Source organism: Ixodes scapularis, unplaced genomic scaffold, assembly GCF_016920785.2.
Source record: "Ixodes scapularis isolate PalLabHiFi unplaced genomic scaffold, ASM1692078v2 PGA_scaffold10__122_contigs__length_95168666, whole genome shotgun sequence".
Taxonomy (NCBI): domain Eukaryota; kingdom Metazoa; phylum Arthropoda; class Arachnida; order Ixodida; family Ixodidae; genus Ixodes; species Ixodes scapularis.
Window position 1 is genome coordinate 58,001,914 of NW_024609836.1, and position 23,961 is coordinate 58,025,874.

A 23,961-nucleotide genomic window follows, 5' to 3' on the forward strand; every position below is an offset into this window, starting at 1 on the left:
TAGGTCAAGTCAAGCTAGGCTTGGAAAAGTTGACTTGGTCCGCTACCTTGGCAACAGCGCACATAATACCAGTTTGTCACGAATCGCCCCTCCGCGGGCGAGCGGAGCGAACCTTGGGAAAAGCGCCAGTGAATACTTAGAGGAAAGGCCACCACAAAATTAAAAACGCGCCTTCAAAAATTAACTCTTGCAACATCGCTCCCCCGGCCCCAAGGTCTGCAAAGTCTGTGAGGTCACCGACTTATTTCTCCGGTAAGCAGGGTAAGTTTAGTATCTGGAGGGTTAAAAAAATAACAATAAAAACAATATTAACACGTTTTGATAAATACTTGAGGAGTGAATAAATAAATTAACTCAAGCTTTAATGTTTAAACAAAACAAATTTTATCGAACTTATTTCACAGCTGTTTTGTCCCGATGTACGGGAATCTCGAGCGGCCGAATCCGCCTGTCCGCAAAAACATTTCGAACCGAGCCTAGCGTCGCAGGAAGGCTCTCCTGACGATTAGGACAAGTTAATATGATAGTTGTACGACTATTATAACATTTAAATGTCAAGATTTTATTTTTTTGTCGTAAACAGCGTCGTCATTCTGTATGTACTCAAAGCCGCAGCGAAAGGTAAGTAAGACTGGAAGTAAACATTTCCCCTTCCTACCCGACTAGGGATAACTCTAAGCTCGGCCACTTCAGCTCGCTTGACCAGCGGCTACCCTCTTCTTTACACGTTTATTCGATCCGATTGTTCGATTTACGCGTTGCAGACTGGTCCGTCGGGAAAATATGAAAGCGTTATTTCGTTTTTCGTGTCCCAGAAAGCGACGATCGCGTCAGCTCGACGCCCTGTCGTCGGATGTCAGAACCGCTTTGGCGGCCTCTAGTAAGCGCTGCGAATCGTTTGTTGAATCGAGCCAATTTCTCTTTTCTTTCACGTTTAAATAATCTAAACTGCACCCCGAGCGACCCGCGGTAAAGCGTCGAGCTGCTTCCTCGTTCGAGCCTGCTACCCCAGATACGATCAGTTGTTTGGCTCGTGTGTCAAAAAATAGGAGGAAGTCGTCGACCGACTACTTAAAAATGTCCGCTCTGTGCTGCCTGATCACGACACTGAGCTCGAAACGCTGTGTAGCGCGTTTTGAGCTCTATAAAACGTAGGAATGGAAGTGTTCGTGCACCCGAACAACGTTACTTGGGCGATCTGCGTTCAGGGATTATTCGCAAAAGTGAATGTGTGAAGCGATCGAACGTGTAACCTAACCTCGCTGAAACTTCGGCACAGTTTTGCAGCCATTCGAAACTGATTTAGCGCTCAAAATCTTGATTGTTCACGTTTGGGCGCTTACAACCGGACGTAACATTGGATTTTCACCTTCCAGTCGACGATTTACTGTCTTTTAGTGGCCAGCCGCGCGCTGGTAGAGACGCAAACTGCGCTGTCGGAATTTCGGGCACGCGAGAAAGTGAAACGAGCGTTTTCCTAAATATTTCTTGTTCCTGCTATTTTGAACGCCGTTGCCGTTGTGTTTATCTATTGGTGCGTCGCTTGATTTACAGTCCCCGGAATATCCACCCAAGGACGTTATGTATAAACAGAACGCGGTTTTATTTCTAAACAAATTAACGCACGCGAGAAAACAATAAATAAAAATAAAGACCTAAATGTAAGCAATGAGTCTGAATTTTGATGAAGTAGAGCAAGCGAAAGGTTTTTGCAAGTTGCCTCTCCAGGGTCCATGCTTCTTAATTATAGTATCCGATCGCCAAATATCGTAGAAACACGATTATGACATTGACAGTTTGGAACGAGCCAGAAATAATCTTGCTGCGCACACTGCGAGTGCGAGCCCGGGAAATCTCATAGCCGAGGTTTTTAAAGTGTGATGTTGTGCTCATAAGAAAACATTGCCGCCAGAATCCCGTTGTGATCATTAATGGCATGGCGGTTAAGACTGGACTGTGATCGACCGCATCATAACTGCCAGCGACCGCTTAAGGCATGAGAGCATGCTAACGCATTCTATTCCCTGCAATGCTTTGAATTTACATATATTTCCTCATTTTTTTATGAATCATTCTTTCACCGTGGGCTTGAAATAATTCTGGTAATGCCATAAACAAGCTTTTCCCATAGTAGTGCATAAATAGGGTCTCACAAATACTGCAAGACTTTCAGTCTAGTCATTCACAGATTATGAGTGCTCCAGAGGTACCTGATGAATGGTGTCAGTGTGCCAGTGTTTATTTCTCTTTATAAGCAGCCACAAGCGGTTACTACACTGTCGACCGACAGAAATGTTGGAACCAGCCTTTGCTGTAGAATCATTCAGTTTTCCCAGTCCTTGATTTGCATCAGATGCCAGATCTGCGACATGTGAGGTGACCGGGGAAAGTTATTGTCGCAGCTGGTAAGTTCTAAAGTTGGTGTGAACACTTAGGGTGGGGTATGTACAAACAGATCCCCTATCTTATTTGTATCTAACAGGGGCTACTCACTTAACAGATTTTGCAGTTGGTTCATCGGTTCTCGGCCAACAGCATGTGCGTAAATAATTATGTATAAATCTTTGTACGGTAGTGTGGGTGTGGCACAGCTGTGCCGATAGTGCCATTTCAATACATTCATGATTTTCTGCGCCCAGCAGTGCCAAAAGCGTGAAATCAACCAAAATTGAGCCACGCCTTGCCAAAAATCATGCTGGTGCTAGATTTAGCGGAATGGGAAAGCCCAGTTAACAACCTTGGCTATTTCGTTGCCAAGTGACGCAAGCCGCCGCCAAATTCCTTGGCTCAGCTGTATCTGTCCATTCATCCATCCATCCTATGGATTTGATGTATATATCCCGATAGAGCCATACATCCTAGCCATCGTACCGTTGCATCTTACATTGTACATTCTACAATGTATCCATGATGCAACGTTGCATGTAGCATTTATGTTACCGAGTCGTGCCCTTTCATTTTAATTCAAATTTCTTCCTAAAATAAAATATCTTTCTGTGTGCAGTTGTAGATATTTCACAGTAAAGTTATATTTAATACTTTTCAACACTTGTAGTAGAAACCTAGTTTGCTTGAATTGTAACTCATCTTACAACTGACTAAGATGCTTTCTTAAAATAAGGCCAATTACTCGTAAGATGCTCCAGAAGAGAGATTTTCTTTATCCTCTGTGCTCCAAAACCCATATTTTCTGCCCCTAAGTTGCTCCAAACTGGGAAACTTTCTGCTTCTAATCTGCTCCAGAATGTGAATTTTTCTGCTCCCAAAATTGCTCCAAAACCACTTTGGTCTGTCCCACCCCTAGTGGTGGCCTTAGTGTCCATATGCACGTGTTGGTGTTCCTTTGGAGCCCGGAATTCAGATAATCATTTCGCAAACATGTTGCCCACACGAAACTTCCCGAGCAATTTTCTATCCTGCGTGATAAAATTATCCGGGGTGCGGCTGGAAAACATTCTAGAAATAGAAATTGTTCTCATCAACACAGGCCTATAGCTCTCACTTTGCCGATTAATGGCTCGTGAGTCTGATGTTGCCTTTCTTTAAGACGTACTCCCGGCAGATGCATTGCTTTAGTGTCGCTTTGTTATCGGTCAAGTAGTAAGTGACATCTTGGTTTGCGACTTAGCCAGCTTTGAGCTCAGCGCTCCCCTTCTACTTTGATTGCATAACTTCAACTTCTTGGGAATCGAATTCGACTTCCTGTGCTTCGAGCCATCCAGAAGTCACTGCCTCCCATTTTTTAACACTCAAAAATCTCCACTCCGGGGAAAAGTCCTTTCACTTTTCCAAAAGCAAGAGTTAGACTCAGGCGAATTCAATACGCTCCTAGTCCTAACGTGAAAAGAACAATGGGGTGGGGAGCGGGTTTTTTAGTTTTTCCGACTTTAACACGAGCTTTCTATTTTTAATAATGCTTCTCGACATCTCGTGAGCTTTTGCACGCACCCAAAACGCAACGAAAGGCAACGAGCACGTGCTGAAGGCTTTTAAAAGAGACTTCCTGCCATTTTCATACTTGGCAGTAACTATGCAAAAGGAACCAGTTTCTACTAGACATGGTAGAAAAATATTGCGAGGGATAGGACTTTTCCTAGAGACGAGCGCCAAGTATCACTACTTCCAATCAATCCGGAAAACGGCGAGTATGCTGAACATGCTGAACTTGTTAGTGATAACCTAGAAAAGAAACTTTGAGAATTGAATTCTCACCTAAGGTTTGTGCTTTTCTGGACACGTCTAGCGTTTGTCATCCGTCCTGGGTGCGTGTCTCTAAAATCCCCCCCGTGTTCCCCCGCGGTGCCCTTTCCGTCTCGAGCAGGAGGCACGGGAGGCCCATGCGACACAGACGACAACTGCCGGAGAGACGGGCACTTCGTCTGCCGGAACCGCACCTGCACCTGCCTGCCAGGATACTATGAGGAGCTAGTCAACTCCAGCCTCACCTGCAGCTATGGTACGCGCCGGCCTCTGCTCCCGCGTCCTTGGGGCAGACTGAATGTTTCTAGGGTCACTTTTTGTCTGCGCGTTGGGTCGGATCCGTCGTAGTCGGCTTGCCTCGCTGCGTAGCTGACCCCGAAGAATGACGGAGCCTTGGGTTTTAATAATATGAAACTATGTTTAGAAGGGCGTGGACGAGACAACAAACAAAAGGACCTCGTGGCTTGGCAGCGGCCTGCCGATTGTCCGCGCTCCGCCACTGCTCCGGTTTATCGAGGCGACGTGCACGAGGTGCACGTGGCCTGGCGCTCTTGGCCACCACGTGGCATGAGTGTGGTTGGTGGGTCCAGATGGCAGGCAACCTGGCCAGCCAGCAATATGGGAATCACCGGGTCATTACTTTATAAGGCCCTGGTGTGTTATATTATGAGCACTTTTGAGTCACGGCACATTGCAAACCAGGTGTACCTTTAGGCTGTCATCTAGGATGATTCAAGCACTACGACTGAAACTTCGGACAGAATTTGCAATTTTCTTCTTTGTACCTCAAGTGCAACTCTGCTGTCTGATCCTCCTGGATGCTTTGCTGTTTGTTTGCATAAATTGTCTTTAAGGATTTGTAATTTTTCCCAAGACGCCGTGTCCCTTGTCCACCTTTTGATTTCGGCGGTGCTTGTTAGTGGACAGTCCCATAGACATGTCTAATGTATGTACCTTCAATTACCTTAGAGGTCATTCGCAGACCTCCAACAACATACTATTGAAAAAGTTCAAGTTGTCAATCCAGCTGAATGTAAATCACGTTTATTCTCTTTGACATCATACGGACAAGTCCCGACACATTGGTCTCGTAGCTTTTCTTTGGAAGGCTGAGCGTGTCGGTAATTACGTAGAATGTGTCCCACTTTCGTTTTCATATTCTCTCTCAAAGGGTAAAGCGATGATGTTAGCACATACTCAAGCGCTTTCTCCGAGAAAGCCTGTAGTAAAAATGCCCTCGCACTTTCCAGTTCTGATGAATAGTGCGTGGCTGAAGTTAGAGCTGGAATTATGCCAGGCCTATGGAAGCTTAGACGTCAATTCTTGTGATTGAAAGGTGAAGCACTCAAGGACCCAATGGTAGGCGCGACAGAGGGCGAAGTAGAGCTAGGAACCAGAAAGAGTTCACTGTAGTTCGGCGAGATGTCTGGGAAAGTTGGGGAACCTGAAAGAATGGTGTTGTGGTGGATGCCAATTCGCAAAGTGTGCCTGCGGAAAAAGAGACGCGTTGTGGCACAAGATTGCGGCAGATGTTCGCTTGGAAGTGTCTCAATGCGTGAGAGGGTGTCGTTCGCACCATCGTGTACAGTGGGTGTCCCGGTGGGCGAGCGTTGCCTGTCGGACGAGTCGTGCATCAACAGCAACCGCACCCGGTGCGGCAGCCGGCGCGTCTGCGTCTGCCGCAAGAACTTCTACGAGCACGGAGGCATCTGCAAGACTGGTGAGGGAGGCCCCTTCCCCCGTCCCCCATTTCTCTCGCTTCTTGTCTGGTGTTGTCGTCGTCAACGTGATGTTGTCTGCCATGGTCGCGGCTCGAAACTCAGTCGGTACAATCTGTTTGTATACCTTGTCACCCCCTTCTACTGCCGGGACGGACGTCGATTATTCGGCTATGTTTCCTTGCTTAGCAATGCTGAGGTAGTCACTTGTGCAAGCTTTGTGTACTTCATCTGCCCTGAAAGCGATCGGGAGCAAAACCTTGGACTGTTTATTTGTTAGCTTTTTGTTCGGACACAAGGTCTAGGACGACGTGGCACAAGGCAGATGTGTTCTGCGTGACGAAGCCTTGTTACTCGTTTGCACTGTGTTTCAGGTGTGCTAAGTAGAGAAGCTAGCGGGTCTGCTTGCTATTTTCGAGGTGACTTTAACCCACACACTCTGCTAACCCCGAATGCAGACGGCACATTCACGCAGCCCCTTCTAGTTTGCCCTCATGCTTTCTAGCGAGTCTTTGTCTTCAAATTTGTATCCTCCTCCTTCCTGCATGGAACTCTCTGTTGGATGACATGTTCGGTTCAAGTTAAGATGGAATGGGAATGCCTATTTGATGGAAACGGAAGTTTCAGTTCGGTCGAAACTAAAGTCTTGGGTCACACTAAAAGTTGATTGCGGCACTTCAGAACATTCCGTAGATCACCGCTAGTCACCATCTTATTTCGCGTGCATATTTGCCACTGTGTGGTATTCTGGGGGCCCATCATCTCCGTCATTGTCTTGTGAGCACGTTCTTGCCGCAGTGCTGCCAACCTCCGAGGCCACTTCTTCCCCAAATTTTATCCAAAAATTTTCTTTATTTCCCTAGATTTTTGGAAAATGCCTTTGTTCACACATTAAGGCAAATATTAAGATCATTGTTATGTTTTAGCTTGAAAATAGATGTCGGCAGCTGAGTGACCATTTAAAATCTTTAATTGTTTTGTTGGGGTCTTCAAATAATAAAATTAGAAAGCTTTCAAATTTATTGTTTATTGCACAAAATACTGAAATAATTAAGTCGCAATGGTTAAAGACAAAATCTTATTTTAAGGGACATTTTAATATGCAAAGCAAAAATAGTTTGTACAAAAAAGTATACAAAGCTTTTCTGCTAAAGCTCCTAAATAAAATGCGGGGAAAAATAGATTGCCAATGTTTACATTTGCTCTCAGTGTCAAACACACAAATATGTGTTTATTATTTATTTAGTTGCAAAATGCCTACATTGCACTGTGTCATTGTTGTAGGCTTTTGTTTTTTAGAATACACTGATAAATGAAGAAAGAATAGGTCATTATCATCAATTGACACAGTCTCTTCCGGAAGGTCTTTCCACTCAATTGCAATTTTAACAAAGAATGAATTGGCAAACCTGTTGCTTTTATAACTGGGTACAGCAACCTTTTTAAAATGATAGCAACGGAAGGAGACGTAGATGGCTGAAAAGAATGGGCGGCTTTGTCAATCCCCATCGTGTTATGAAATACAAGATGGAAGAATTTTAATCTTAGTTTTTTTCTTCTACATTCAAGCATTTCCCATCCCAGCACAGCTTTTATTTCTGTAACACTGGCATAAGGGTCATATTTGTTAAGTACTGAGTGTGCTGCCTGATTCTAAATTTTCTCGAGTTTGTGTACACACACGACTCACGAGTAATCTAGGATCATTCTTGCTAAAGAAAAGTAGAGTGTTTCTTTAATGTTGCGTGATTTGGATCTAAAGTTTTAATGGATAAAATAAAACATTCTACTAGCTTTTCCTATTGTCCGCTCTTTATTCCATTGTAGGGAGTCTGTAAACTGCACTCCTAAATAAACATACTCAGATACAGTATTTAGGACGGTTCTGTTGATTAGGTGGCTTTGGAAGTTGTGTGGTTGACTTCTTGAGAAATATAGTATATGGTTACATTTATTCAGATTTAAGCTCATTTTCCGCTGGCTACACCAAGTAGATAAAATGCGTCGGTTTGCAATGTGGCGAGTTCGTCTGGTGAGTTTATCTCTCTCTGCAATACACAGTCATCGGCAAATAGTTTAATATGAGACTGTACATTTTCGGTGATATCATTTATGTACTTAAGAAAAGGTAAAAGTCCTAAGACACTTCCTTGTGGCATTCCCGAAGTAACCAGAGTTGGTCTGAATGGTACTGCCGTTTAGAACAACATGCTGTTCTCAACCTTCTAAATAATTTTCTGTGCAGTTCAGAATGTTACGATCTATGTTTAGCATGGCCAATTTGATTCGTGCATTGATAGCTGATGTGAAACTGTGTAGAAAGTTTTGCGAAAATTAAAGAGAACACACAGTCAACGTATTTCCAGTTATTTAATGATCAGGGCAGTGACTATTTCAACGTTCACCGTCAAAATATCTGAAAAATTATTTCAAAGTCTGTGACATCACTTGCGTAAAACATCAAAATAGTTTCTTTATCATTTCGACGTCCTTCTTCAATGCAGCAGCCGTAGCAGTGGTAGCCGTTTTGTGGTTTCTTACTGTTTAGTTTCTGATAGTGTCGTCGGTGTCGTGTTGACGTTTTAACGGATAATTTCGGTCCCAGTTGCCAGTGGAAAGGTTTTATTCAGTGTGTGTGTGTGGGACTGGCTCGACAGTTAATCCTTTCGGACATCACACGCACGGTGGCAATGTTCTGAGCGTTCTGAGCTCGCATCTTGGCATGCGTCTCATTTATAATCTTGAATTTGCAACAAAGGCGAGCTGGATATCCCTCTGCCTTTTCTGCACGTAACAAATATAAGTGCGCACACTACTTGACACTGAGAAATTTGGCACGCTTTTTGTGCCTTTATATTGTGCAAGCGCGTCTTTGTATGGTTGCAGTCTCGCTTTACATCTGGCTCCCACCCTGTTTTTAACCCAGCTTAAATTTTTTGCTTGGTTCGTGTATAATGAGTGGGTTAACTACGAAGCGATCGGGACTTTAAAAAAAAAGGGTTAGGAATGCAAACATTTCCCCTTTGATATTTTTTGACCAGTGCAAACAAACAAAGGTTCTGGCACGGTTGTATGAGATACACACATTTTCCAATCAACCGCAAATTTTATGGCACGGCATTCAGCTCCTTTTTCTGTATAAATCGTAAGAAAGAAACAAAGAAAAGCAGCGGTGCTGCATTTTGTAATGTCTGGCACAACCAACAACATGTTGCTTTCAGCCTGTTAGCTGATGTACTTTGAGAAGGTCTTTTTGCATTCCACATCACTTAAAAGGTCATAAAAACAGCAGTCGACTGCATGACATTTGTCTTCAGAAAATGTGTGTCGAACCACGGCACACAAAAAATACATATCAACTGCAAACAAGTTGATATGTATTTTTTTTACCGCCACCTTCAATCGCTCCCCAGTTGGGACTCCGAAACTCCAAAGTTCTAAATCTGAGACGTCAAAATAATGACGAAAAGATTTTGACAAGGGACGTCAAAACGCCAAAATGTTTTTGAAAATAATTTTATGTCTTCAGGAAGTGGCGTCACTAACGTCAAATAATAATTCAAAATTATTTTGAAAGTGGACGTTGAAACAGTCACTGCCATCTGATGATAAAATTCTACTAGCTGTGTATTGCAAGAATACCCACTACGAAGTCTGTGCTATGAAGGGGAAAGGAAATGTCTCAGATCCAAGAAAGAGCAAAGGTTATACAAAGGTTGCATTAGAGGGATGTTAATGAAATAGGGCTATGATTTTTAACATTCGCTTTAGATCCGGATTTAAAAACAGGTGTAATGTTTGCCACCTTCCAGTCGATTGGAACCATCCCTTTTTCGAAGATTCACTGAAAAAAACCTAAACGGCAACTCTGCTCAGTACTGAAGATTTCGGGATAATGAGGGATTTCGCATTAAAAAGCCCTAGTTAAACACACTACGTCGTTTGCTTGGCAAAAAATGGGATATATATTTTTAAATGAATTTTAAACACGAGCGGAAATCAAAACAGAAACTTCGGCTCCGTTCGGCAACATTGGCCTCGGTTGCCAAAAATATGTAAAACGAGATGTCACATGATCCTCTACGCAACGACGGGCGGGATTGGGGCAGGCATGTGCCAGTCGCAAGTGTCGTCTGCACTGCACTCTTCGTCACGTTTTGGTGTCTACGAGATACGACGACGTCTGCACAATTGCGGCATAAGTCTGCGCACGTAGTGTCCGTAGTGTCGATGAAACTCCAAAGACAATAATCACGAACGGTGAGACGACGATGGCGGTTGTGACGCGGGAAACGGCGGTAACTGCGAGACACCGGCGGGGCGGCCAAACGGCTCCCAAGAAGCGCGCTGTGCAGGCGCATTACGTTAATCGCATAGACAGGAAGCATGTGTACCCCAGCATGCCGCCGTCGGAACTCCAATCATTCCTTTAAACTTTCTGTATAAGTATCAACACCTTAGAAAACTATCTTTTGTGGTATATCACAAATAAATTGATTTGCATTTTGCACAAATTTTACAACAAACAAATTAACACTGTCCTCAAAAAAAAAAAAAAAAAATTCTAGACTTGACAAATTTCCCTGTTCCCCCGACTGATCAAAATTCTTAGATCTTGGGATCCCTAGACCCAGAGCCGTATATGTAGAGAGTTTGGTCAATGGGAGGCGCGGGCAGAGCCAGGGCGTGCACCAGACTCGGAAAGAGGACTTGGCATGCTCTCTTGACCAACCAGAAGCCGAAAAGAATCCTGTAGCGGTGGTAGCGAGAAAAAGGTCTATGTTCGTAAATTGTTTTAATAAACGCGTAAGAGTGAAGTGTAATAACTCTTCGTGGTTGAAAATAGAGTGCCCGTGTGGTTTTGATCATGATCATGCAGAAAGATGTAAGAAACGAATGCGCCGCTCAACTCTGTTTTGCTCGGACAGAGTGTGACCGCTCGGACGGCAGATTCCCGGCCTTCGGCGCTTGGGGTACGGATTATGTCGATCGTTCCGCTAGTCGCACTCCTCCACCATCATTTTGGATGAGCGTGATTGAAACATCACGTGTACCATATTTTCAGTCATCGAGAGTTACTCTAATGCAGTTATCAGGTTTGTTTCTCGCGACCACCGCCAGGGTATATTTCCGGCTTCTGGTTGGTCACATTCGAATTTCTGAAGACTTCTGGAACACGCCCAACCCGCTTTCAGCCAATGGCGCCTTCTCATTTGTCTCCTATACTTCCCAACGAATGGCCAAACTCTCTACATATACGGCTCTGCCTAGACCTAGGGGAAAATCTCTTAGTTTGGCAGCACCCTCGCGCCGTGAGTTTGGTGCACTTTATGAAGCATTTTGTGCCGTAAAATCCTCAATCACTATCGTGTTCCTGTCCTGCTGTCAAGCCGGGTCCTGCCTCTTGTGCTCAGGGGTGCTCTTTTGTGATTGGTGCAGGCCGGAAGCTAGGAGAGGCGTGCCGGTCGGACAGCCAATGCGAGGCCGGCAGCAACGCGTCATACTGCCGGGGCTCGACCTGCCGGTGCCGCGACGGCTACTACCAGGAGTCCATCGGAGGAAACACCACCTGCGTTCCGGGTGAGCTCGCAGGAAAGCACCCTTGGTAGTCCTTTGGAAAAGGTCATATGTGTGCGGACGGAAAGACAGTGTAGTTAGATGAAGTGGAAAGAAACATAATCGACTCGCTCGAACAGAAGGCATTGTTTTCCGAGTTTGACATCGATAATGTTTTCGTTACTTTTAATCTTGCTCTTATAATCTCTCGGGAGCTTGCAGTTTGCTGTTAGCAAATGCCCAATGGGAAAATTGCTATTTGTTATGCTGTCGTCCACAAAAAGCCACCGCCCGTTTGTAATCATTGTCGAAGATGGTGCCATCTCAAATTATCTAGTTCTGTGCAGCACAAACATACAACTGGCATGCATACATTCCGTGTCACAGCTTCCAAAAACTTGCTTGTTGATTGGCGTACTTCTCGCCCCGGGTGGCACCAGGCAATCCTCCGCTGCTGCTGTGCTACACCAACTACGACTGCTTCATCCGGGACCGGCACCTGGTGTGCGACGGCCGGTTCTGCCGCTGTCGCCAGGGGTACCACACGGAACTCACCGCGTGGGGCTGGCGGTGCGCAGGTGCGTATGCTCCTGTGTCTCCGGTTGTGTCTCTGACCGGTGCGCTTACCGCACCGTCGAAAGTGGTCCCTCGATTTCCGCCCAGCGATGTCGTAAAAGTGTTGCGCCTTCGCCCTCCACAATCCCGCCGGTGGAACGGCGGCAGACTCCGTGGCACGCGCGTGTTTTGCCACAGGTCTGCAGAAGCTTCGGCAGCCAGGAGCCGGGACGCTGCGATGACGACGTGACAGTTGCATTCGCTCGTTGTTTCTTTTTACGGTGGCAGCTGTTCGTGCCCCCCCCCCCTGGTTACGCGACGGTGTGAGCGTAAACGAAAAGTTTCCCCACGAAATTTGGCGGGAAAATTGATGTCGCGTGACTTGGCGTCACAGGACCTACGGACGAATTCAGGTTCCCCGCTAAATTTAGCAGGACAAATTGATGTCACAGGACCTACGAACGAATTCAATTCCTCCTCTAAATTTTGCAGGAAAACGCATCACAACCTTAAAATCATTTATTTGTCGACATCATATCGACACTTAATCGATGCAGTGCCATTTCAACATCAGATCACCGTATGACGCACAATCGGCGCAGTGTCAATCGATCGAGATTGTCATGTCGCCGAACAAGCAGTGCAGCTGCTGCTGTCCAAACGGATCATGTTGTGTGATCGTTGTGCACTTTTTTTTGTTTTGGCCGGAACTTCTACAATTAACCGCCGGGACCGCGACATTCGACCGCGTCACGTGTTGGCTCCCGTGACCTAATTTATAGCCACCTTAAGATCACTTATGATGTCCGGGCAGTTCGGGACGTCAGACCATACCTGTAGAAAAGCCATTTCATACACTATACCTTCGCCGCCTTTCTGTTGATGTCGGTGCCTATGAATAAGCGGCGATCGTAAGCTGCCCTCGAACTACCGTCCCATTTCATTAACCTGCATTGCGTCTAAACTTCTTGAGCATGTAATATTTTCTCACATTATTTCCCACCTAGAAGAAAATAACTTTTTTTACAATCGCCAGCATGGTTTTCGGAGGGGCTTCTCGTGCGAAACGCAACTTGTAGAGTTCACTCACAAACTTTTCACTAATACTGACTCACTAAGCCAAACAGATGCCTTGTTCCTTGATTTCTCGAAGGCATTCGGCAGGGTTCCTCATCATCGCCTAATCGATAAACTTTCTTGTCTTGGCATTGACCCTCTTGTTGCCTCCCGGATACGTGACTTTCTTTTTTCTCGTACCGAGTTCACTGTTGCTAACAACCATAAATCAAACTGCAGTCGCATCACTTCTGGGGTTCCTCAGGGATCCGTGCTTGGACCTTTACTGTTTCTAATATTTATTAACGATTTACCTAACTCAATCACGTCTAGCATCCGTCTCTTTGCGAATGACTGTGTTCTGTATCGCAAAATTAATTCTCACAATAACCATCTTCAGCTTCAAAGTGATTTAAGTTTAATTTATGGTTGGTGCTCCAAATGGCTTATGTCATTGAATATGTCAAAATGCAATCTGGTTCGCTTTACTCGGAAAAAAACAACAAGCAACTTTTCATATTTTATTGACTCCGACCTAGTTGACTCTACATCTTATTATAAATACCTCGGTGTAACGCTGACAAGTGATCTAATATGGAATAACCACATCGAAACTATTGTGGCAGAAGCTTCCCGGACTCTGGGGTACATCAAACGAAATTTGAAAGAAGTGCCCTCTCACTTACGAAAATTGGCCTACGAAACATATGTGCGACCGAAATTGGAATACGCATCAGCCATTTGGAGCCCACACCAAGCCTATCTCATCAGCCATCTTGAGTTCATCCAAAATCATGCTGTTAGATTTATCCTAAACGACTATTTCTTAACGACTAGTGTTTCATCTCTCAAACTTCAGCTCGATATCCAAACTCTCAACGTACGACGTAAAATAACACGCTTAAGTTTGTTTCATAAGGTTTACCATTTTCAACCAATACTACATTCCTCACTGCTTCTTCCTCCTAGCAGATCATCATCACGGCTAAACAACTCACGCCATGTGTCGCGGATCACTGGTCGCACTAATTATTTTAACCAATCTTTCTTCCCACAGACCATCATAGACTGGAACGACCTGCCACCTGATATAGTGGCCATTGATGACCCCACCTTGTTTCGTGATGCTATAATTTCACGTTTTTACTAAGAATCAATCATTGTATTTTTTCACATCTTATGCAACTGCAGCATTGTTAGCTGCAACACCTGGTGCTTTGTTTTTGTATTTTTTCATGTATGACCCCCCCCCCCCCCTTATGTAATGCCCTTGAAGAAGGGCCCTTAAGGGTACAATAAATGAATGAATGACTGAATGAATTCCTGCGCCGTCACCGCTACCAAAACGGCATACGTAAAAGCGGACAGTCGGGTTTTAAGTCCACTTTCAAGCGTCTATCGTCTTCGGAAGGTTTGTCTTCAAAGCGTGGCGCCGTCACGCACTCTTTCCCTCGCAGATTCGTCGGGACTGCAGCGCCCCGTCCACGGCGGCGTGGTCTCCGTGTTCAGGATCTCGCCGGCGGCCATCTTGATAGCCTGCATCATCCTGGGATATATGTGAGTCAGGGTGGAACCCGCTAAATCGAGAGGACAAATATGAACTGGGCTGCCGTGCCCCAGTCCATAGCTGCCCTCCTGATCGTGACCCCTTCCCACCTGTCCTCCCCCATTTTTTTTTATCTAGCGTAATATTATGAGAGATGCCCCACCCCCGAAAGATAAGCCCACTCCTATCTTTTGGCACAACTTGCTATTCTTCCAAAAGCACCGAAAGATAACCCGCCTCTAGTAGCTGCAGGGCTCTGGCCAATGGCAACCTCGGCAGAATTGGTGTTACTGAGCCATGGCGGGAGATGGAAGTAAGCGAACGCCGCTAACTGGGAAGGACAGCTTTCTATGCTCCATTGCCCCTCAATGTGAAAACAAGCTTGGCAGGTCACAAAAAAAAAAAGTAGCATTTTCTAATTTTTTTATTTGGGGGTCCGAAGTTAGATCGTTCCTTGTTTTCCCCCAATTTGCTCTCGCTATTAGGTGGGCCATCTCTAGGGATATAACAATATATCCTGGTAGACACGCACATTTTTTTGTGCCCGAAAATAGACATTCGTTGTTGCTAACTGAAAGTGTCTGGTTGTCTGTGAACATCCTCTTCGCTTTCATTCCTTCTATTCCAAGTACTGTAAACAATTTTATTTTCGCGGGCTCACTGTTTTGCGAATTGGGCGAGGTGTGGTATTTAGAAACATTTCGCGGGCTCAAAATTTAGTGATTTGGGGTGATATGCTATGTATTTGCTATCGTTGCGAAACATATTCGCGGAACCTATTTTTCACGAATCATAGGCAATTCTCAAAATAAACAAAAATTATGTCTTCGCAAAAATTTAGTCGTTTCCAGTATTCCTCATTACGATACGCTCGCTTTAACCAGGTCAATTTTAAAATATATGCCATTTTTTGCTGTCTTGTCACTAGTAGTCAACAAGAATGACATACCCCTTGAGGTACATGCTGTTCTTTGCTAGGTAGGTGGCAAAGACCACCTGAAAGATGTTCTTTGCTTTGTGGCGAAGAGAGCCTTTGGGGAATAGCTTTGCTTTTTGAGCAGAGACACATTTTGGTCGGCTTGCCGGTTTCTTTCCTTTGCTCGTCTGCCAGCGATTCGGACAAAGCGAGCGGCGTTCTCTTCGCGCACGCAGGAAACGCCGGCAAAAGCCCGAGGCCGGCCCTGGCGTCCACGACGGCAGGACGTTTGGCGGACGGCCGCACCGCTACATCCTGCCCTTCCGACGAGGCGTGTCGCTGCGGGAAGTGGCGCAACGTGAGTGGCACCTTGTCTCTCATCTTGGGGGGGGAACGCTACCTCGAAATCGCCGTCTTTTTAATGCGGAATGTGTTTTGTGAGTCATTTCTTATGAGAATAATGTTACGAATGAGCGTCGTGAACAAGCTTCGCGAACAAACATCATCAACAAGCATCGCAGATAACCGTCATGAGTGATCAACATGGTTGAGCGTCATGGTCAAGTGACATGCTGGGGGCGTTACAATACTTTTATGCGAAGCTTAAGGGGCAACACTGCTTCTAGAGCTTTTTTATATAAATTTTGATTCAATTCAAATGAAATTTACATAGCTTATTTCCCATTACAAACTGACTACAAGTATATACTTGGTTTTGATGTAACCTTCCGTAGAATACCGTGCATCCGCCCATTCCACATTAAGCGCCCATTACCAAATTTGGAAGATCTGAGAAAATATGCATGTAAAATTGATGACCGGACAAGCGCTCATCCACCATTTTTTTGCGATTATCTCCAAAGTTTGAGTGGGCGCTTGCCCGGAATTTTACGGTAGTTAGTTTTGTTAATATTGAAAATTACATTTGCAAAGATTATAGAAAGGATTAAGACAAATTGAATTACTAAAATAAAAAAAATAAGCATATATCAGTGAACTAAAAGGTATGTGGAATCCAATGAGGTATAAATGAAAGCTCTAGGATGCTTTATAAGCTTTTGAGGACATTTTTGAACTTTTCAGTTTCAAAATGATTTGTTGCAGGATGCCTAAAAGGCACCTAAAAAAAAGCCTGATACCCTATTTAGTATATTTGTACCCCTTATTGCACATGTCACACATTCACCTACCAAAGAAAAAAAAAAAAATATGGAGATTAGACATGTGCGAGCGGAAAATAGTAAAGGGTGTAAATAGTTCACTCAGAAATAATATAAAAAAAACATCCTCAGACTCATTTTACTTTGTTTCCAAGAGGATATTTCAAGATGAGAGAGATTTATTTAAAGAAAATTCTTCTGGACAAAATGATACGTGCCTGCCAATCTTCAGAAACACAATTTCAAAAATGTGTTTTCTTAGCATATTTTTGCCTCAAAGAGCAGTGTCTCCCCTTAAGAAGGCCCCTGTAAAATCAGTGTAAGAAAGATGTTGTAGCGGGGCTCGAACCCGGGTCGATGCGGTGAAAGTCAGATGCTATAGTCACCGGGTTGTGTAGCGCGGTTGCTCTGGAAAGATTACGCCACCGGCAAAGTGTTCCAGCAAGAGCGGCGCGACAACATACCACGTGACCGCCGACCTCATTGGTGTCCACATCGCGCAAGCGTCATATGAGGCAGGGCCTGTGCAGCACGCTCATTTGTTTGTCCTCACTGTGGCTAACATCTGTAGTGCACAATAAAAAAATTTTTTTAAAAACAAGCACAAACCACACATGCTATGTGGTTTGTACAGGACACATTTAGTGTTCCCTTGTCTTTCTCAGCACGATCAAGCTTGTGTATTTTTTCGAAGTGACATTTTTCACAAGTAGACTTTCTGGCTTGCAGAACTCGGAGCGAACGCTGTTGGAAAGTTCAATTCCTGTGAATAAAGCATTTTTTCCAGAACAAATTATTTTCGACATGCCAGCACCATCTCAGGTGGAACCTTTGGAGCTACTAATCACATTTATCTTAGCTTCACTTTCTGGCACCAAGTCTCGGCGGATTAGGAAAAAAAGGCATTTCATAATAAAATGCTGTGGGGAGCCAGTTTTTTGGAGTTTCAATACTGAAATATTGTAAGGAATTCAGCTGTGAACTTGCTTTCTGCATTTTTGTGCTCTTTCTTGTTATGGAAAGTTTCAGTTTCTCTAACCTAATACGTACCAAAAAGAAAATCCACATTTTTATTTTGCAGCGGAGCTGTTAAGGGCTAGTTTCCCCAGTTTCGTGTCCATGGGCAAATAAATATCGACACAACCCTCTGAACAGCTACCGCCATCTAGGAGCGACGGCAGCAACCAGACAACCGGCTTGCCGGTTTTCTGATTGTCGCGGTTTCTCATAAATGGCGGCACATAGTACAGTTCCGCTGCTCGGTCTTCTTTAACAGATTTGAAAGGTTGAAAGTTGTTTTTTTTTTTATAAAATCCCACTATTTCTGTCATTTCATTTCTTTCCACGGCTGCGTGACACAGCTGTTATATTGTATGCTTCACTAAAGAAACGGGCCATTATCAGTATTGTTTCTATACGAAACTCTTCCTCTATGTACTTTATGTAACCCTTTGAAGGATTAATTTATAAACTCAAAACTTTTCATGGCGACTTCTTTCACAGTTATGAATGTGTCCTGCGAATTTCATATCAGCGAGACTAATGGTTAAAAAGTTTGCCTTTTAGAGTGGCATCTTCCCTAAACGCTATGGACTTGTTTGACTGAGCCTTTGGTTGCCTACATAGTCCTGCCACCGGTCTCATCCCTGAAGCAATCATACCGGTGTTCAACAGTTTTAAAGCATGAAATGCTTTCTCGCTTTAATCGTCTCGACCCTCGGCATCCGAAAGGCATTCGGAAATGTGTTTTGGAGACGGCAGCTGCGACGGAGTTGTCCAGCTGCCAAGTTGAATTCACCTCTCGGACCATCTGCATTGGGGCGCTTCATCAAGGCCTGTGCCTCTTGCTCCGGTGGCGTCGCTTGCAGCGCCGGGAAAACGTGTGCCGAGTAATGGCTGTGACGTCTTTAATCAGGGCAAAGGGCTGTGAATTTTTTTAGATTGATGTTAGAGTATCAAGACAGGTCTTTGACAAGGCACACGACCATGACTCGCTCCTCAACTTGCAGTTTGGGGGCCGAAGTGCACCCAAACTGCAAGTTGTCGAGAGAGACTTAACGAGAAGCCTCGTATGTGACAAAAAACGGTGCTTGAAGGGACAGGAGAAACAAACGTGGAACACACACACACTCTTCATTCCTTTGCCCTGTCTTTTTGAGCAGTTTTTTTTATTATGTGCACCGATCGCCTACTAGCCCAACTTACCGCCCCGTGGACCCTCGTTCAGGTGGCCAGGGCGAGAGGACAGGCGACTCCTTTGACCACCTGCTGCCGCCGGCGGCCACCGTCGCCAACCTACCCCCCGAGCCGCCACCTTACCAGACCGACGAGGTGGGTGCCTCCTTTACGGCGGAGGCTTTTGAAATGACGTCGATTCAGGGCGCCCGTCGTCGATGTCGTCACGCGACGCCGTCACGTCACAGAGTCGCACGACGTCGTAACATAGCGTCGGATCACGATGCCACGTGACGTAACAGTGTCGCATGACGTCGGAGTGTCGCCACATCCGTGGCGTTGTGGTGTCATGCGAAGTCGCGAAGTTAGGGTGTAAGGTGACGTAACGGTATCGTGTGAGGTAACGGCGACGTGTGACATGACGCTGTCACAAGGCATCAGGGTGTCATGGGATAGTGTGATGTCATGTGGTATCACATGCGACAGCGTGGCATATTACTATGTATCATGATGTCATGTGACATAACGGTGTCATGTGATGTAGTGGTCACGCAATGTCACATGAGGTCATGGTGTCACATGAGGTCATGATGTCACATGAAGTCGTGGTGTCACGTAATGTCACTGTATCACATCACATCGGGGTGTTACGCGACGTCATCTGTCCGACAGTTTTGTAGTGAAAAGTATGCAGACGAATGAACCGTATTGGTTGAATGGAACAATTGCTACACACCTGCCGAAAGACACTGGCAATGTTTCCTCCGCATGAGTTGCAACATACTCGAGTTCAAGATGCAAGAGGATACATTAGGGTCAGATAAGATTGTCACAGCTATCACTGTGTCTGTACTGCTAATCCTGAGAGGACTGCTCTTCTTCCACTTTTTTATTGTAGTGTCGTGCAAACACTCAAATTTTCTAATAGTAGTTTCGAATAATATGCTATTCGATATTCGCTTTGAAATGAACTGCAATATTCGTATATTTCGAAGTGTTGAGGACGGCAGATTAGCCCTGTTGAGGGCGCTTCCCACCGAGCACCCGTGCACTACGGGAAAGCAACACCCGCGGAGCTTGCCTCCACATGTGTGGCTTTTCCGCAGTGCACCGGTGCTCGTTGAGAAGCGCCCTCAACGGGGCTAACCCGCCGTCATGAACACTTCGAAAAGTACATGTATCGCAGCCGCGTGCTTAGGAGGAGAGCTCATTTCCAAGGCAAGATGGCGCACACGTGCTCCTGATGTATTTAAAAAAGAAACAGAAAGTCATGGAGGTTGATATCTATACGGCAGTAAATTTTTAAAATTAAACTGGAATGCATCAGTATATGTTAAGCAGAGGTGCCTTGACAAGCAGCCTTAATCATACATGATTGAAGAAAAGATAATTGCATGTAACCAGAATATTTCTTAATCCCCTTGGTTAGGTATAGCCAAGCATCTCTTTTGATTTAATTTTATGTGAAATGCGTCATTGCCATTCCAATATAGGCACTGGGCTTTTGGAAGCAATTGTCAATAGATACACTACCATAGTCAATAAACATAGATTAAAATTAGCTTATCTTAAAGGTGGTCAAGTGAAAGGTTGGCCACAACCTTGTCAAGTTCAGCTGGGTTTTTGTTTAAAAGCATGTTGCAGTAGTGAGGGGCCTAGAGAAACTATTTGATAATAAATTCCAAATTATTTGGCCAAGACCACTATTTGTATTGAATTCGCTTCATACTCAAAATTTACTATTTGCACGTGCCTACTTTATTTTGGATGCTGTTGATCTGCGGGTCATTACGGAAAAATATTTCATATGGTATAATTTTATGTTTTTCATCTCTGTAGATTCACTTTTAGCGAACAAAATTAATCTCGAGTACAGAATACAAAATCTGCTGCATGAAACAGGCTCGCAAAAAGGAACCCAAAAAGCATTTCCCGACGTCCGTCTGTCTTTGTTCCGACGTCGGCAGCAGGAACCACCGCCAAGCTACGAAGAGGCAGTGCGGAGCATCCCTCCATCCGTGAGCGCCGCCTCCACCACCGCCACACAGCAGACGACGACGAACCTGACGACGAGGCGGGCCTGAGACCACCTACACTCTTCAACAACAACAACAACAAGCATTTGTTTGCAGACGAGATGTCGAGCACTCGCCCTCGCAACAGCACTCCTAGACAAACTCTCTTTCCCTAGCCCTCCTCGCTTTTCTTTTCCTGGTTTTTCTCGCGCGAGGTCAATGGGAGTTTTCTCGTCTGCCCATTCTGTCCGACGTCCTCGGTAGAGAGGAAAGACGAGGCAGACGACGCTCGACGCCGACAAAAACCAAAAGGAAAGAAGGAAAGAGCGGAGAGAATATAAAAGGCTGTTCGAACGACGACGAGCGGTGTCGGAGCCTTTCGTTTGACATTCAATGAACGGTGACGAGGAGCAATTGAGGAGTTCTCGTGCCGACGACGTATATTAAGGTCCCGAGGCGACCGAACGTCGAGACGCCAGTAGTTTGCCGAGGCCGCCGTCGGGCTTCGAGGGGTCACGTGTCAATGTTTTGCGTTTGTACAGGCTTTCTCGACTCTTCTTGGCAATCTGTAACCCCCCGCCCTGAACCCCGACCCGACCTTTCACTGTGGGAGTCACCGCAACAACGTCTTCTGCTCCACTTTGGGATGCCGACCTTCGGTCATGGATCCGCCCTTCTCCCCTTTCTCGGCACTTGTAGCTTTTACCCAGTACAAAGTTGGTGGGGACGCGGAAATGTAGCGTTTGACGTTTGGTCGCCGTTGAGTGAGGTGCGTTTCGATGTCTGACACCAGGGCGAGGCGACGGTTAGAGTCGACGGCGCATTGCTGTCGTAGAACTCAAAACGAGTGGGCGCGTCTGTGGTCGTATAGTTTCTGTTGCGACAAATGCTGTGTGGGCACGTTCGTATAGGAAGTTTTTTTTCTAAAATTGAGTGTGTCGGTGTACTTTTTTTTTTTTTTCGGTATTAGAACAAACAAGGAAAAGCTGGTTTCAAAGCATCGTTATAAATTCATTCTGTCCTCGTTTTTTTTTTTTTTTTTTTTTTTTTTTTTGTTATTGACATTTTGGGTGATGCGTGTGCCTCTTTCATGTGCAAGCGCGAGTTTAAAAAACGTTTTAAGAGTAGTCGCGGTGCAATGTTGTCGCGCCGTTGCGAAAGCCAATGCCCCCCCTGCCTCTTGCCTAGTCCCAGATAAAATCTAATCCAAACTCACAAAAAATAGTTAAAGAAAACAACAACTAACTGTCTCGTGGTAAGCGGACTTCTTAACGAGTGTCAGAGTTTATAAAAAAAGCCTCTTTTTTTTCGTGTCAGATGAAAATCACTTTTTGTGGGGCTTTTTATTGTTTTTGTGAGCGCATTCTTTTTTCTTTTGTTGGGGATGTTGAGAATTGATTAAGGCGTATTTCGGCGTTGGCGAGCACCGTTTCTGTTTATCTGTGATAATATGTGTCTTTTTTTCTTTGTGCATGTATGTATATGTGTTGGGCGTACCCAAATCAGTTTCTTCGGTTTGTTTGGGAAAGGGGCCAGGGTCTCACGTAGACATTGAGAGTTTTCTGGCGTCTTAAGATTTGCACTTTCTCGGCAGTTTTTTTAGAGTTGCATTCATTTTTCTTTGGTCCCCCCTTACTGGTACACGGCGGGCGGTCCGAGCAAACATGGGAGCAGATTTTATCGAGCGTACCATAACGACTGTACGTCGCAGGACGAGCCCAATTCGCGGCCACACCACGCGCATGCGTTCCTTTCCCCTTGAGATTTGGCGACGCCAGAGTGTGGTACAACTCTCTTCATATTCGAGCAAGCTGCACGCCACTTCGCTGTTCCTTTGCAGAGAAGTACTCTGCTCAAGCCGTAGTCATTTGCGTCAATATTAGGCAACTAAACGACCATGTGTGTGCGTGTGTGTGTCGTAGCGAAGTGCTAGCACAGCTGTTGGTCGACTGTGCGGTAGCACGTTGCCGGTGCTTTTCGTTTTCGCAACAATCGTCTTAATGACCGCTGCGGCACCCGGAGCGCGTCTCTGACTGGTGTCTTTACCACGGCCTGGAACATGATCCCTCGCTTTCCGCCCGGCGATGTCGGAGAAGTGTCACGCGGCGTTCGCTGGACGCAAGACAGGACGTTGCGCAACGATGGCAACCCTCGCGTCTTCCCGTCGTTTTCTCAGGCACTCCTGCGACCGACTGTCAGGATTGCGGCACGGCATGCCGACTTCCACGACGCGATTGGTCGCCATCCATCTTGGGACCACTTTGAGTGCAAGGGCGGGACGGGACGCTTCAAGGAGTACTGGGCCGAAATTTGGAGCTCACGAGACAAGGCTGGAGTGATGGTCGGGATGCTGCAAGACCCAAAAGAACATCACTAGTACAGCAATATCTCTAACGGATGGCCGTATTTTTGGAAAAGAAGCGCGCAATTGAACTTGGCCAACAAGGTCAACGGGACATGTGACGTCGCAATTCTCGTTCCCCCTCCTCCTCGTTTCGTCCACTCGAGCTGGTGAACCGAAGCTAGGCCGCTTCCCCTCCTTCTCAACTGTTGCAGGAGGATTGTGATGTCACGGTTCTCACTTAATCGCGCCTTTTTTATTCCAGAAATATGGCCATCAGTTTCAGATGTCGATGTATGGGTGATGTTTTGGAGTTCGTAACATCCCGTTCGACGCTTCTGTGGCGTTATTATGCGAAATCCAAGTTTCGGTTCAGCATCCCTTTAACACGCCAGTTGGAGACGCATTCCAGGGATTGTACTTTCGCCTCTGGGGCAGGTGTCACAAGGCAAAGATGCCGCCAACGTGGCACGAAGGGACTCGGCAAATGCCAATTAACATTCCCGTTTTTGCGTCGGGCTCGTCCTTTTTGGCCTTGTCAGTTTCCCAGAAGGGGTTGGGTGGAGAAGATCTTTTGTCAGTCGGGAGGGAAGGGAGGTAATATAAAAACTTTGCCTGAAAAGAAAAAAAAAATTATATCTCTTCAACCAGCCAAATCCTTGTACTACGTGTGTTTGCGGCCTGTATCACGTATTTAATTAATAAAGATAGTTTGACAGCTTG

The 23,961-nt window shown here is 45.4% G+C and overlaps 1 protein-coding gene across 2 annotated transcripts; it reads left to right on the forward strand.

Moving 5' to 3' along the window:
- Nucleotides 1-432: 432 nt before the first annotated feature.
- Nucleotides 433-23,961, forward strand: LOC115331648. 2 transcript variants are annotated; one of them, XM_029993805.4, is made up of 9 exons: nucleotides 433-621; nucleotides 4,322-4,456; nucleotides 5,789-5,920; nucleotides 11,358-11,498; nucleotides 11,915-12,052; nucleotides 14,543-14,642; nucleotides 15,784-15,905; nucleotides 18,935-19,038; nucleotides 20,850-23,961. In XM_029993805.4, exons 1-9 carry the CDS (start codon nucleotides 552-554, stop codon nucleotides 20,964-20,966), a joined length of 1,059 nt encoding a protein of 352 aa, XP_029849665.2. In that variant the 5' UTR covers nucleotides 433-551; the 3' UTR covers nucleotides 20,967-23,961. The 2 variants fall into 2 exon arrangements, with proteins under 2 accessions (XP_029849665.2, XP_029849666.2); XM_029993806.4 differs by having other exon boundaries at nucleotides 20,853-23,961.